We start from the raw sequence: 16,572 nt of genomic DNA, 5'->3' as shown, positions 1-16,572 counted from the left end.
GAAAAAAATGTACAAATTAATTTGATATTAAGGCCTCCACAAGAGCAATTCAAGATGCATTTTAAGTTGCCGCTTTGTTCTACTGAGTGGTGGTCTCTGATGCACTGACATATGTGTGTAGGAGTTGTGTCATTGGAGCACTTACTTTTCCAGGCAGTTTGGCTGCATCTGCAGCCATAGTGTGTTGTTTTTTTCACCAGGAACCAGCAAAACTTTGCCAAAGCAGACCAGGAAGAGGAACTAAGGCATGAAGGTCATCTGGGATGCATGAAGCACTCAGCTTCAATGGCCACTTCGCCATTGTGTACTTTAAGTTTTCTGGCCAACTGACACAGGGATTTGAGTAAGTTGTATTTCCTGAACTTCCATTCAGACAGGAGATGTTTGGTATGTTCACTACTGCACATGCTGCATTATCAGCTATATTCCTGACGGCAGAGAGCTTCCATCCTGAGCTGAGTGGTAAGAACTAAACTCTCGCTTGCAGACGAGCTTGTGCCTCTGTGCCGCGCAGTGCAGGGCCTGAGTGTTCCTGGCAGCATTGCTGCACCCAAATGGCTAGCAATTACTCACCTCTTCACAGAAGGATGTATACCATGTAAATAAGTGCAATGTGGGAAGATGTATCACGCACTGACTCTCCCTTAGCTGGATCCCCAGTGGCCCTGGATGAGAATGAAGGAGAGGCAGGGAAAGACATCAAATGCAGTTAAAGTTTGTCTTAACCAACTGCTGTTAAAATACTCAAGTGTTGCAAACATCACAGATCACAATGATGGGAATGCATTGCTCTGGCCCCGAGTGCAGCTTCATCTCAGCTTCACGCCAAGGTGCTTCTTGTCACTCCAAGGCCCTGATGGTGCTTGGCACACAGCGGTGTTCAACAAATATCTTGTGACTGTTGCATGGAATGAATGTGGTTATGTTTTGACTATTAAAAGAATTGTAGTGTTCAATCATTCCAAAATTCCTGGAATAAAGTCTACTTGGTCAGGATGTATACTGTTTCTGGGACCAACTTTATATGGCCATGCCGAATTGCACTTTTGAAAACTTAAATACCTTCAGTGATTTAAAGTGACACATTTCCCATACACTGATTTTCCAACATGTACTTGGGCTCAGTTCTGAGTGTTTTATCCACTGGTGTGTATGCACAGACACAAATTGTCAAGTCTTTATGGCATGTTATAATTGCAGCATCTTTATGGGATATTTTAATTTCTGCTGGGTTAGTCCCCACCATAGCCTTCATATTTAGTTTTATTCCTGGGTTTTCTCACTTGTTTGTGTTTTGATTTAAACTTTGAAATCAATTTATCTAGCTCCAGAAAACACACACACACGCACATTTTGAATTGATCTGTTCAAGAATATAGGCTGTCTTATCATTCATCCAAATCTACTTTTTCTTTTGTATGTGTGATGTTTTGTTTTGGTTTTTGTTTTTTCCCCAGGAGTATTTTAAAGATTTCCTCATATCTATTTTCACATTTCTTGTTAAGGTCATAGGTATCTTATCTCTTTCGTTGTTATTATAATTGGAGTCTTGTCTTCCATTATGTAACTTCTAACTGGAATATAGACTGATTTTGCCATGTTTTATCTAATGACTTTACCGAATTTTCTTACTATTTGTGGTAGTTTCATAGTTTTCTCTTGGGTGTTCCAGATATGCTCTCTTTTTTATAATAGGAGGTAGTTTAAAAGGCTCTTTTCCATTTCTCTGGATGATTCTCTCGTGCCACTGTGGTGGCCAATCTTCCAATACGGTGTTAAGGAGCAGGGGATAGAGGAGCAACATTTCTGTGCCCTAACTTCAGCAGAAAGGCACTCAATGTTTCCTTACTAAGGAAAGTGCTAACTTTTAGGCTGAGGTATATATATCTTATTATCCATTGATTCCTTTTTTAAAAGTTGGAAATGGGTTTTGAATTTATTAAACACCTTTTCATTAATTTTATTCTCCTTAGAAAAGCAATTAGTATGGTGAATTATATCTATGGGTTTTCTACTACTTAATCATCTTTGCATTACTGGAATAAATCCTACATGATTATAATGTACTATTTAAAAAATAATGTTGAATTGTTTGTTAATCTTTCATCAGGATTTTTTTTTAATTGACAAGTTGGATTGTCTTAATTGTTTTCTGTGTGATCAGTTTTTGTCTTCACAACACTCTCTTCCCTTGTCTGTGTCTGGAACAACATGGACAGCATTGGGACAATCCTGTGGTTGAAGGCCTGATATGATTCCCAAGGAGGCCATCTCAGCTAAGGACTTTTACTAGGATGGAGAATTTTTTCTTAAATTTCCCCATTTCTTCTATGGAAACTGGTCTCTAGTCTTCTGTCTCTACTGAGGTTAGTTTTGGTAAATTAGTTATTTCCTAAAAAGTGATACTTTTCATTTTGAATTTATTTATATAGAGGTGTACAATATCTCTTATGATTTCTTAAATTTTCTGTGCTTAATTGTCATTTCTTGTTTTGTGTATTTTTGGTCTTATTATATCTTTTTGTGTGTGTGTGGCTGCGTTGGGTCTTCGTTGAGGTGCGCGGGCTTTTCACTGCAGTGGCTTCTCTTGTCATGGAGCACGGGCTCTAGGTGCGCGGGCTTCAGTAGTTGTGGAGTGCGGGCTCAGTAGTTGTGGTGCACGGGCTTAGTTGCTCCGCGGCATGTGGGATCTTCCCGGACCAGGGATCGAACCCGTGTCCCCTGCATTGGCAGGAGGATTCTTAACCACTGCACCACCAGGGAAGTCCCCTCACATTATATCTTGATTGTACTCATGATTTCTTTTCCTACTTCTTGATTTTTTTTTTCAAAATCTATATTTCTAAAATGCTAGTTTTAGTGTTTTCTGATGTTTGGCTATTGATTTCTGCTTTTATCTTTTTTAGTTTCCTTTGTGTGCCTACTCTCAGCTCATGTTTTCTATTTTCCAAATTAGATGTTTGAATATTTAAAACTCTTTTATATTGATAGGTCTAAGATTTTAAGATGACGACCTTCCCTTTGCCCTGGCTTTGGTCACACCCTGGATTCTATATCCAGACACCAGGGTTTGTATAGCTATCCTTTCTAGAGATGCTTCAGTTTGGTTTATCCTTCTCCTCTCACCCTTCTGTCAGTCTGACAAGGCAGGGTGATGAACATACTCTGTGTGCATGAGGGAGCCTGCACTCTGGGTAGAAAGATGAACATAGGACTTCTGGGACACTTGCTCTGTAAATATTTAATATCTTACCAAATCTCAGAGCACTCAACCAATATGCTCTGCTCTCCCATGTACCCCCGCCCTTCTGTGATGAGACCAGCCTCTGCCTTCCTGGGTGTGGCCCTGGTCAGCCTCCTCTTGGACCTCGCATGTGGGCCTGGCTGATTGCCCTCACCTTGCTCAGATGTGTGAAGACTTGGGCTGGAGCTGGGTAGGAACAGAGGCATGCAGCCATGAAGAAGCTGGATGAGGGCTGTGGTCCTTACAACATTGACAGGACAGCCAGCGAGGTCACAAGGACATTGATGGCAGCCCCCAGAGCGGAGGAGAGGGTAGGGAGTGGCTGAAGAGGTAAGGGTGTGTTTTCTACGTGATAACGAATCCATTCTGAGAAGAAGGAGACTCGGGCATAAACTGCAGGATACATAGGGTATGTGCAACCATGCCCCCAGCTCACTACTCCAATTTGCATCCAGGTGTGGTTGAATTCACAGACAAGTGGGCCCCCAGAGTCACCCTGAAAAAAAGAGGAGTTTCTTGTGAACTGGGAGTTTGGGGCCTCCTGCATGAGGGTGGCCCAATGCCAACACTGTGGGATGGTGCCAGGATCCTACCACTCACGCAGCCCCAGCTTGTCAGTGGGGAGGCCCTGCTGCAGGCAAGCAGTGTTCACTGCACTGTCCTGCTAGTAGAGAGTGGATGCTATGGAGTGACAGTCAGCAGGCATGGCCCCTGGGCAGACGTGGAGCCCTGGGCTGCTCTGGCCAGCACTGGGTCCACAGGGCCTGACTGAGGTCTGTGTTCCATTTGCACATAAGCTACCCTGTGGCCTCCCACTCAACCCATGGCTGCATGGAGATGTACTTCTGATCCCCACAGGAGCCAGGTGGTCTGGAACCACCTACCCAACTGGCAGAAGTGCCCCCGGCTTAAAGCAGATGGAAGATCTGAAATCCCTGGGCTTAGCCTCCCGCCCCCACAGTGGGTCGTACCTCACATGCAGTCTTCATGTCCCTGAGGTCCCCGGCACACAGCATGTCCGACAGAATGTACGACGTGTGTCCATAGAGCAGCTGGCATAGGCGCAATGGGATCAGAGGCAGCTGCACCTCCTGCAGCTTGTCTGAAGTGTCTCCTGTCAGAAAGGAGTGCAGGCCCAGTGAATGGTCTTCTCACACCTGTTCCACAGGGCACACCAAGCCCCAAGGCCTAGTGGGCTCACACTGGAGCGCCTTCTCTTGCTCCCACCCTCCACATGGCCCCTTTCTCTGCAATGGGGACTCAGTGTTTGGTCAATAAAGTTTAAATATGTGTCACACGACACTTCCTAAGAGAGATGTAAGAGCCAGGACTTGGTTCAGCCCATTACATTCCCATTGCCGCGGCTCAAGTGCAAACAGCTCCATCAGCTGAGTCCCTGGGTGAGAGTGAGCAGATGACACAGAATGCGTGCAAGAAAGTAGCCTCCAATTTTTGTGGGTTGTCACTCCATGTGTCCTTGTCTCTGCCAATGGATATAGTAATTGCTCCCAGAAAACCTGCACTTCCTGACCAATGTGCAAGTGGGCCTGCTCTGCCTGGAAAGGAGCTGTTCTCACAGGTTAAAGACTCATCCAATTGGGTATCAAGTGGGGGCATATATTTGGGGATGTCATAGTCTGCGGTAGGTGGGGAATCAGTTTTAGAGCTAATGAATGTGTACCTCAAGGAAGAAAAGGGGAAGCAGAATATCAGCAGTGTTTGCGGTTGCTGCTGTGTTGGCAAGTTAATATCAGGAGAGGAGCCATGGAAGAATTATATGATTGCAAATAGGAATGCAGAGCAATAGAAGGAGTCAAAAAACTCAGGGCTGGGGATGCCGGAGAAGCAACACAGTAAAATGCAGTTAGGAAATATCTTTAACTACTAAAAGTCAGCTAAAAATCTACCTGAGGCCTTTCATTGTGCCCACAGTGGGGTGACTGGGAGTGAACTTCCCTCTACCATAAGCTAGCAGTAAACATGTCTACCCAGCAGGCAATTATTTCCCATTGGACCTGAGTCAGGGCAGGGCTGTGGCCCCTGAGAAAAGAGAACAGATGAGGCAAGGTCTACAAGGGCCCCATCATCCTGCCTGGGGCACACTCCAGGCTGTGGCATGAGGAGGAGCACAGGCAGCTGGAATCCGCAAAGGCAGATGCCAGAAGGAGGGTGCTCCAGAGAGAAGGACCCTAGAGGGAACACAGGGGGCCTCAGTGCCCCCAGTCTGCCATTGGACCCCGAGCCATGTGTGCAGAATGTACAATTCCACAGGAAGGGCAGAGTGGCCAGGTTAGACTTCACAGTTCCCAGAGTCAAGAGTCAAGAGTGGAGAGTCTTGTGGAGCAACCAAGACATTGAGTGAAAACAGTGTAGATGCAGGGTAAAATATCCCTGTCATGCTTACACAGATGCCAAGGCCCACATGGAACCAGGTGGACAGAGGGCCAGAATGATGAGCTCTGCACAATTATTAGCACAGCACAAAGGAAGAGGTATATCACAGAAGTGAAAGGGAGAAGTCAGCTAGCTGTAATTTCAATGAGTTCTTCAATTGTGGGCTAGTGTGCCAGTTCAGAAGGATGAGAAATCAGACAAGAGGAGGATTGCACTCACTGGTAGGTCTTTCCCTTAGGTCTCCACTAGCAGCTCATGAAATATACTTGGGGTATGGCAGGGATCCACAGAGAGGGCACCTCAGCGCAGGTGTTCAGAAAATGACCACATACCACTGGGGACCTGTAAGAACACAGCTTCCTTCCCTACTCACATGTGGAGCAGAAGTCTTCTACTTGTTGTGTGTGTGTGGGGCCACCACATACTCCTGCCCTCAGGACCTGGTACAGGTGGACTATTCTGGAGGAAGAGTAGAAACAAGCCCGACATCCATGGAAAATCTGAGGTGCCAAGAGCCCACATCAGTAACATGAGAGGTCTGCTACCATGAGGGCAGGGTCTAGATCCTCTCAGAGCCATCACAGATACAAAGCAGAGGTTAGCTGCCCCAAAGGTAGAGTACTGGTGCACAGAGGTCCATTTCCAAATCTAAGACCCACAGCTCTGCCTGAGGCTGAGGCTGGATCAGGGGATCAAGTTTCCTCCTTCTCAATAGCAGCCTAGTAATGAATACCAAGAACAGCAATTTTCTTCTGGAGGGCAGGCAAAATGTGCTGTGGGTGTACAGAGATGTGAAGTGAAGGGTGAAGCAGGAACAGAGAAACACCCCAGGTCTCAGACAGAGCACAACATTGCAGCAGCCCACCATGGAGGGACCTGAGGCCTCTGATGCTCTGAAGTCAGTAAGAGCAACAACAGAAGCCACAACCCAGCTCAAGTTCTCACTAGCCTGAATCAGCCCTGCCCCACCCTACTAATGCTTTGGCAGAAGAAGAGGAATGCCTATTTTGGGGTACAGAGACTTTAGTCTTAAATATTCTTCTATAATGTCTAACATTCAACCAAAAATTAAAAGATACACATATATACACACACACATGCACAGACACAAAGGTATGGGGAAGGCGGGAATAAAACACTGGACCGACTGTCAAGAGATAAAACATTGAACACAGTCAGGCCCAGAGATGACCAAAATGTTGAAAGTATATTTAAGGAACATTAAAATAACTATGATTAATATGTTGAAGAAATTATTAAGAAGTAAACAACAAGCATGAAAAAATAAAGAATTTAAGCAGAGATATGGAAACTATAAAAAAAAAAAGGACCAGTTGGAAATGCCAGAAATACACATTCTCAGAGATTAAAAAATTACTTCAATGGGTGTATCAGCAGACTGGACACAAATGAGGAAAGAATCAATGAATGTGAAGATAGGTTAATAGCTATTACCCATGCTGAAACACAAAAGGAAAAGAGTGGGGAATAAAGCAAAACAGAGCACTTAAGAGCTGTGGGACAATAGCAGTATAACATATGTGGAATTATTCCCAGAAGAAGAGAGTACAGGGGATAAGAAATATGTGGAGATATAATGGCCAAGAAATTTCCAAAATTAAAGACTATAATAACCAGAGATTCAAGAAGTTCAGAGAACCCCAGGCCAGAATAAAACAATCAAACACATACACCTAGAAACATCATAGTCAATGGAATTCCCTGGTGGTCCAGTGGTTCGGACTCTGCCCTTCCACTGCAGGGGGCATGGATTCAATCCTTGGTCAGGGAAATAGGATCCTGCAGGCTGCATGGCTCAACGAAAAAAAGAAAGAAAGAAAGAAAGAAAGAAAGAAAGAAAGAAAGAAAGAAAGAAAGAAAGAAAGAAAGGAAGGAAGGAAGGAAGGAAGGAAGGAAGGAAGGAAGGAAGGAAGGAAGGAAGAAAGAAAGAAAGAAAGAAAGAAAGAAAGAAAGAAAGAAAGAAAGAAAAAGAAAGAAAGAAAAGAAAGAAAGAAGGAATCATAGTCAAATGGCTGCAAAACAAAGTCAAGGAAAATCCTGAAGACAGGGAGGTGGGGAAATATTTCACACAGAAGATCACGAATAAGAGTTACAAGTTTCTCATCAAAAACTATGCAAGCCAGAATAAAATGAAGCAGCCTCTTGCAAAGCAAAATAAAACCAGAAAACCGTCTACCCAGAATTCTATATCTAGAATTATCTTTCAAAACTGAAGGTAAAATAAAGACTTCTTCAGACGAAGAGATCTGTAACTCTTATTCATTGCTGACAGTGTAAAATTGTACATACATTTCAGAAAATCCTTTGTAGTTTCTCAGAACTGCATAAATAAGTAAACACATTGTCATGTATGCCCCCAAGAGCAATGAAAGCACATATGTAGAGAGAGTTGTAAGAGAATATTCATAAGAGTTTTATTCACAATAGCCCCAAACTGAAGCAACCCAAATGTCAGTCAACAGAAGAATAGACAAATTAATTTTGGTATTTATGTGATTAAATATTCCTCAACAATAAACAAAAAGGAACTAATGATACATGCAAAACATGAATAAATCTTACAGACTATATTGAGCAAAAGAGTACTGTAGTTCCATTTATATAAAGTCCAAAAACATAAAATATTAATGGGGACAGAAATGAGAACAATACTTACCTTAGAAGAAAGAGTTTGGCTGCAAAGCAGTAAGAGAACTTTTTGAGATGGTGAAAATGTTAAATGTATTGATTTGAGAGTTTCATGAATGTTTATACAGAAAAAAGAAACAATTCTAAAAGCTAAAAAAAAGACCACAGACGCTCACTGAAGAACATTCAATAAAGAGTTGCGTGAGTGGGAAACGGTGTGGTCTTGTGAGCTGAGTGTCAGAGAGTTCTTTTGTTGTTGCTGGTAATTTTCAGAGGTTTGCTGGTGTGGAATAGGAGAAGAGGGAAATAAAGAAGAAATATGTATTGTATTGAAGTCAGAACCCATGTAATGTTATCTAAGCGACCTAAATAAAGATGGGGCTACTTTCTAGTTATTTTTGGTTTCTTGGCCTTGATTGAGAAACTGCAAAACTGCATTAGGTGGCCCTAGGGTTACTTGGACCACTTTTGATTTGTGCATCCTAGAGCATGTTCTTGCATTCTAGATGGTTCTCTCACTGAGTTCTGCTGAGGGAAGGCCATAACACTGTGGTTGTATCTTGAATGAAGGGTAAGTCAGGCCCAGGGTCTCATACAGGATGAAAAGATATATAAAGGCAGCTTCCAGTTAGAAGAGAATGGAACCTGCCACTCTTTTATTTAGGTCCAAGCTTCCCAATCTGTGGCCTTAGTTCCTGAGGGGTAGTGGATTCTATGCCCTGGAATCCATATATATACCATGATTGTCTGTGAGAGATTTGTGGAGAGGATCCTGGGAGATAGCCAAGCAGGAAACACTAGGAATCTGTCTCCCACCAGGACAAGTGCACTGGCAGAATTTGTCTGATGTAAGTATTTTGGAACTCTAGAATCTGTTGAAGGCTTGGAGGGTAAATTGCAGTCAACTTTAGTCAATTTCAGCTCTTAGCACAGTAACAGCTACACACCCCCACCCCTGGGACAGGTGGCTGTACACATATTCCTGGAGAGCTTGCACACAGCATGTGAGAGCCAGGGTGAGCAAAGAAGACCCTGTCCTCTGTATATTGGGGATCTGTGCTTTGATTGCTGCTCTGATCACAGAGGTACACACAAAGAGGGAGGCAGCCATTGTTGTTGCACCTCTCCAAATTGTCACAAGCACCTCCTGCTCCAGCTGAAGTGACTTCTAGGGAATTTATGGGGCCATGGCCCTTTTCTCCCTTCATTTTTCACTTTTCTTCTTTGGGATCCAGACATTAAAGACTAGGACATTCAAAAGCAACTGAATATATGGGGAAAATTAGAAAGTAACCATGCATGCCCAGGTAAAGGTTGAGAAAAAACATAAGATCTCAACCTCAAACTGGTCCTCTGCACAGAGACAGCCTACAACAATCACTAACACGCACAAATTTTTTAAAACCCAGCAAACCCTGGGTAAGGGGGAGGATCTGATTTCCATAGCTACCACATTGTTAGATTAAAATGTCCAGTATTCGACAAAAAACCACAAGACATACAGAGAAACAGGAAATGGCTCAATCAAAGGAAAAATATAATTAACAGAATCTGTCCCTGAGAAAGACATAAAGGCAGATATATTAGATAAACTTTAAAACATGGTCTTAAAGATGCTCAAAGAACTAAAAGATGTGGAGAAAGTCAAGAAAATAATGTGTGAGCAAAGTGGAACTATCAACCAAGATAGAAAATCTAAAAACAAAACAAAAAGGAACTCTGAAGCTGAAAAGTCCAATGACTGAAATGAAAACTTCACTAGATGTATTCAAAGGCAGCTCTGAGCAGGCAGAAGGAAGAATCGGTGAACTTGAAGATAGGACAATGGAAATTGTTGAGGTTGAGGAACAGAAAGAAAAAAGATTGAAGAAAATCAAACAGAGCCTAAGGGACCTGTGGGACACCATCAAGAAGCCAACATACACATTATGGGTGTCCCAGGAGAAGAGAGAGATAAAGGGGCAGAGAGAGTATTTTAAGAAATAATAGCTGAAAATTTTGCAAATTTAATGAAAGACATAAATATAAAAATCCAAGGGGCTCAACAAACTCCAGGAAAGATGAATTCAAAAGGATCCGCACTGAAACACATTATAATCAAACTTTCAAAAGCCAAAGCCAAAGAGCGAATTCTGAAAGCAGTAAAAGAGAAGAGAATCATCACATACAAGGGATCCTCAATAAGATTATCAGTATATTTCTCATCAGAAACTTTGGAGACCAGAAGACAATGGACAGATATAGTTAAAGTGATAAAAGAGAAAAACTGTCAAACCAAGAATTTTAATCTGGCAAAACTGTCTCTCCAAAGCGGGGAGGAACCAAGCTATTCTTAGAAATTCCTAGATAAACAAATGTAGAGTGGGTTTGTGACCACTAGACTTGCCATGCAAGAAATGCTCAGGGGAGTATTGCAGGTAAAAAGAAAGGACACTAGACAGTAACTTAAAGGCATATGAAAAAATGAAGATCTCAATAAAAATAAATACATTGTTAGTGATAAGAGGCAGTATTATTGTAACAATGTTTTGTAACTGCACTTTTTGTTTTCTACATGATTTAAAAGACCAATGCATTTAAAAGAATTGTTAGTTTATGTTTGGGGCCACAAAATGTATAAGATGTAATTTTGTGACATCAACAACCAAATTGGCTGTGGGTGGAACTCTAAAGGAGCAGAGTTTTTGTATGTTATTGAAGTTAAGCTGTTGTAAATTCAAATTAGAATGTTAAATGTGATTATCCCCAAGATAATCACAAAGAAAATAGCTATAAAGTATACACAAAAGGAAAGAAAAGAAATTTAAACATTTTACTACAAAAAATCAACTAAATACAAAAAAATAGTCATGCAGGAAATTAGAGACAAAAAAGCTATGGGGCATATAGAAAACTAGTACCACCATGACAGAAGTAAGTCCCTCCTTATCAATAATTACTTTAAATCTAAATAGACTTAAACTCTCCAATCAAAAGACAGAGATTTTCAGAATGTATTAAAAACACATGACCTAACTATATGATGACTACAAGAGTCATTTGAGATCCAAAGGCACAAACAAGTTGAAAGTGAAAAAATGGAAAAAGATAGTTCATGCAAATAGTAACCAAAATATAGCAGGAGTGGTTATTCTAATATCAGAAAAAAAAATAGATTTTTAAATCAAAAAAGTTTATAAGAGACAAAAAAGGACCTTACATATTAATAAAAGACTCAAAACAGCAAGAAGATATAACAATTATAAATATTTACATCAAAATATATGAAGCAAAAACTGACAGAATTCAAGGGAGAAATAGAAAGTTCTACAATAATATTTGCAGACTTCTATACCTCTCTCACAATAATGGATAGGACAATCAGACATAAGATAAACAAGGAAACAGAGAACTTAACACAATAAACCAACTAGATATAATAGACATATACAAAACATTCCACCCAACAACAGCATAAACATTTTCCTCAAGTACACATGGGACATTTTCCAGGAGAGACCATATTTTAGGCCACAAATTAAATCTCAATAGATTTAAAAATATTGATAGGTTGAAAATTTCATGACATTGGATTTGGCAGTGATTTCTTGGATATGACACCAAAGGAACAGGCAACAGAAGAAAAAACAGACGAACTGGACTTCATGAAGATTTTAAAATTTTGTACATGAAAAGACAGTATCCACAGTTGCCTTTTTAAGGCAACCTATGGTCTAGGAATAAATATTTGCAAATCATATATCTTATAAGGTATTAGCATCCAAAATATATAGAAAACTCCTAAAAGTCAACAACAAAAACACCCAAACAACCCGATTCCAAAATGGGCAAAGAACTCAAATAGACATTTCTCTGAAGAAGACATATGAATGGCCAATAAACACATGAAAAAATGCTCAACATGCACATCAAAACTGCAATGAGATACCAGTCCACACCCATAAGGATGGCTACCATCAAAACACAGAAAACAACAAGGGTTGGCAAGGATGTGGAGAAATTGGAACACTTGTGCACTCTTGGTGAGAATGTAAAACAGTACAGCTACTATGAAAAACAGAATGGAGGTTGCTTAAAAAATTAAAAATAGAATTACCATTTGACCCAGTATTTCCATTTCTGGGTATATACCTAAAGAATTGAAAGCAGGGGCTAAAATAGCTATTCATACATCCATCTTCATACCACCATTATTCACAATAGCTAAAACATGGAAGCAGCCCAAGTGTCCACTGACTGATGAATGGATTACCAAAATGTGGTGTATGCACACTATGGAATATTATTCAGCCTTCAAAAGGAAGGAAATTTTGCAGGCTTAAATAGACACTTCTCCAAAGAAGACATACAGATGGCCAACAGGCAAATGAAAAGATGCTCAACATCGCTAATCATTAGAGAAATGCAAATCAAAACTACTGGTGTATCACCTCACACCAGTCAGAATGGCCATTATTAAAAAGACTACAAATAATAAATGCTAAAAAAGTGTGGAGAAAAAGGAACACTCCTATACTGTTGGTGGCTTCAGCCACTATGGAGAACAGTATGGAGGTTCCTTAAAAAACTAAAAATAGAGTTACCATATGATCCTGCAATCCCACTCCTGGGCATACACCCAGAGTAATTCGAAAAGATACATGCACCCCAATGTTCATAGCAGCACTATTTACAATAGCCAAGACATGGAAGCAAAGTAAATGTCCACTGACACATGAATAGATAAAGAAGATGTGGTATATATACACAGTGGAATATTACTCAGCCATAAAAAGAATGAAATAATGCCATTTGCAGCAACATGGATGGACCTAGAGATTATCATATTAAGTGAAGTAAGTCAGACAAAGACAAATATCATATGATATCACTTATATGTGGAATCTAAAAAAATGATACAAATGAACTTATTTATAAAACAGAAACAGACTCACAGACATGGAAAACAAACTTCTGATTACCAAAGAGGATAGTGGGGGTAGGGGGAGACAAACTGAGATATATATACTACTATATATAAAATAGATAAACAAGGACCTACTGTATAGCACAGGGAACTATATTCAATATCTTATAATAACCTGTAATGGAAAAAAACCTGAAAAAGAATATATATATATATATATATATATATATATATATATATATATATACACACACACACACACATAGTTTAATGGGTATAGAGTTTCAGATTTACAAGATGAAAATAATCCTGGGGATGGATGGTGGTGATGGTTGCACACCAATGTGAATGTATTTAACACCACTGAACACTTAAAAATAGTTAAGGTGGTAAATTTTATACTTTGTGTATTTTAACACAGTAAAAAAAAAAAAAAAAGGAAAGAAGATTTGTGCTAAGAAGTTCCCTCAAATGAGAAGACCTAAGAGGGTCAGGATCATAAAGCAGATACAAGTTACAGTGTTCTAATTTCCCTATTTGAGAGATGTTTACATAGGTATGCATTATATTATTATAAACAAACATAAAGAGGATCACGTATGAACCAATGAATAATGTGTTTTGAACCAAGAATTAGGATGACTCCCATTCTCTGCCCCTGATGGCCAAAGAAAGCAAAATAGACAGATACCAGACATATGAAATGACACTGGATGTCTGATAAGGGAGAGAGGACTGGGATGAATTTGGGAAAGGTCTCCTAGGATGAGAGTACTGTGGATAATGCATATGATCTGGGCCTACAGAGATCGTGGGTGTGCATCCCCCCATCCTCCTGCAGAGGTTGGGGTGCAGACATTTGTAAGATAAACCTGGGGGACAAGAAATATTGCTAGGAGATGAGTGGTCCTGGTTTCAGAGTAAACTGAATTTGAGCGTTGGGTCAATCATTTCCTGAATGAGGTTAAAAATGAGACTATTGAAAAGTATGCTGGAGGATTACTGAAGGTTTAAAGCAACAATAAAGTCAATATAGTGTGCAGAAGTAAAATATAGAACAATAGCATAAGGAATTGAAGGGGGAAATGGAGTTATACTATGTTAAGTGTTTATCTGTTAAGTAGTACTATAAATTGAGGGGAAATGAATTTCATTAATGAATCCAATTCTCCATACTTTCCTACATATATGCCCTTTGCCATATGTCTTTGCAGTCACTCCCATTGAGAGGTATAATGTATTTTCTCAGTCCTTAGGTCTGAATTTTACCACATGACATGCTTTGTCAATGGGATTTGAGCAGACGTGTTGCAAGCAAAGGCTTCAAAAAGTGTTGTGTTTCTCTCATAATTCAAAAAGAGTCATGTACCACAATGTTCATTGCAGCACTATTTACAATAGCCAGGACATGGAAGCAACCTAAGTGTCCATCATCAGATGAATGGATAAAGAAGATGTGGCACATATATACAATGGAATATTACTCAGCCATAAAAAGAAACGAAATTGAGTTATTTGTAGTGAGGTGGATGGACCTAGAGTCTGTCATACAGAGTGAAGTAAGTCAGAAAGAGAAAAACAAATACCATATGCTAACATATATATATGGAATCTAAAAAAAAAAAGGTTCTGAAGAACCTAGGGGCAGGACAGGAATAAAGATGCAGACGTAGAGAATGGACTTGAGGACACTGGGAAGGGGAAGGGGAAGCTGGGGCGAAGTGAGAGAGTAGCATTGACATATATACACTACCAAATGTAAAATAGATAGCTACTGGGAAGAAGTCGCATAGCACAGGGAGATCAGCTCGGTGCTTTGTGACCACCTAGAGGGGTGAGGTAAGGAGGGTGGGAGGGAGATGCAAGAGGGAGGGGATATGGAGTTATATGTGTACATATAGCTGATTCACTTTGTTATACAGCAGAAACTAACACGACATTATAAAGCAATTACACTCCAAAAAGATGTTTAAAAAAAGGTGTTGTGTTTCTCCACCACTGCCTGTGGACATTTTCTGGCCAGCCTGCTGGACAGTGAAAGATGCATGAATCAGAGTCTAGCACTCCAGCTCAGTCTGTCACAGGCCAGCCCATAGAGAGACAACCATCAGATACACAGGCAAGCTCAGCCATAACCAGCAGGACCACACAGCTCAAGACCTGTACATGTAAAAGGGTTGCCAGTCTGGGCTAAAAGGTAGTGTGATGTTCGAAATGTCAAAAAGGCTCTGGGCCCCAGGAGAGGCTGGGAAATTTGCTCAATGTGGTATTTTTCAAGGCCCTTTTGAGAAGTAGCCAAGGAGCAGGATATCTCAGAGAACAGTGCCAAGAGCCATGGAAAACAATGAGTCATTCAAAATCTTAGCAGGTTTATTGTAGAAATTGGGGAACTAATTTTAAAATTCACATGGAAATGCAAAGGACTCAGAATGCCCATGATAATCTTGAAGAAGAGAAACAACTGTGGAGGATGTGTAAGACCAGACTCATCATAAAGTTATGGTAAACACAGCACTGTTGTACTGGAGAGATCCACGTGGCAGAATAGTAAGCCTGGAAGTAGACCCACACACATACAGTCACAAGATGTTTGACAAAGGTGCCAATACAGGTCAGTGGAAAAAGGCGATATTCTTTACAAATGGTGCTAGAGCAAGTGAATATCAATATAGAAAAAAGTGAACCTTGTTTTTCTTCCTCACATCACATGCAAAAAATTAATTTTAGATGGATCTTATAACTAAAGGTAAAAATTAAACTCATAATGCTTCTAGGATAAATGGAGAAATTATCTTCATGAGCTTACAATAAGCAAGTCTTCATAAGCAGGATACAAAAGACCCTACATATAAAAGAAAAAAAAAACAAGCCATAGTCTAGCAGAGAATATTTACATACCTATCAAAGTACATGTATCTAGAATATATTAAAACTTCTACAAATCATAAAACCTCAAGAAGCTATCACGACACAATGATCAGCATAGCTAAAGTGAAAAAGACTGATACTATCAAGTGCTGGCAATGATGTGGAGCAACTAGCACTCTCATACATTGGTGATGGGAATATAAAAAGTCACAACCAGTTTATAAAGCTGTTTGACAGTTTCTAATAAAGTTAAATTTACCCCACCCTATAGCCAACACATTCTATTACCAAGTATATCCCCAAGATAAGCAAGTACATATGTTCACAAAAGGACTTATACAATAATATTTGTTGTAGACTTTTTCATATGACCTAAAAACTGGGGACAACTCAGATGTCTATCTAAAGGAATATGGATAAAAGAAATTTTGCCAAGTTCATACAATGGAAGATTGAATGACAGAAAAACAAGATGACTACTGATATGAACAACAATGTGGATGAATCTCAC

At 40.2% G+C, this 16,572-nt stretch overlaps 1 protein-coding gene across 1 annotated transcript in view; it reads right to left on the bottom strand.

Moving 5' to 3' along the window:
- The window catches only part of PRSS38 (serine protease 38), a 108,303-nt gene that overhangs the window by 37,589 nt on the left and 54,142 nt on the right, over positions 1 to 16,572 (bottom strand). The window contains exon 4 of the mRNA XM_057540419.1: positions 4,216 to 4,358. Coding sequence (XP_057396402.1) covers positions 4,216 to 4,358 — 143 coding nt within the window. The remainder of the gene's footprint in view (positions 1 to 4,215; positions 4,359 to 16,572) is intronic.

This window comes from Balaenoptera acutorostrata, chromosome 2 (genome assembly GCF_949987535.1).
Source record: "Balaenoptera acutorostrata chromosome 2, mBalAcu1.1, whole genome shotgun sequence".
Lineage (NCBI taxonomy): Eukaryota > Metazoa > Chordata > Mammalia > Artiodactyla > Balaenopteridae > Balaenoptera > Balaenoptera acutorostrata.
The sequence above is the reverse complement of the archived record's forward strand: the minus strand, read 5'-3'. Positions and strand labels throughout refer to the sequence as shown.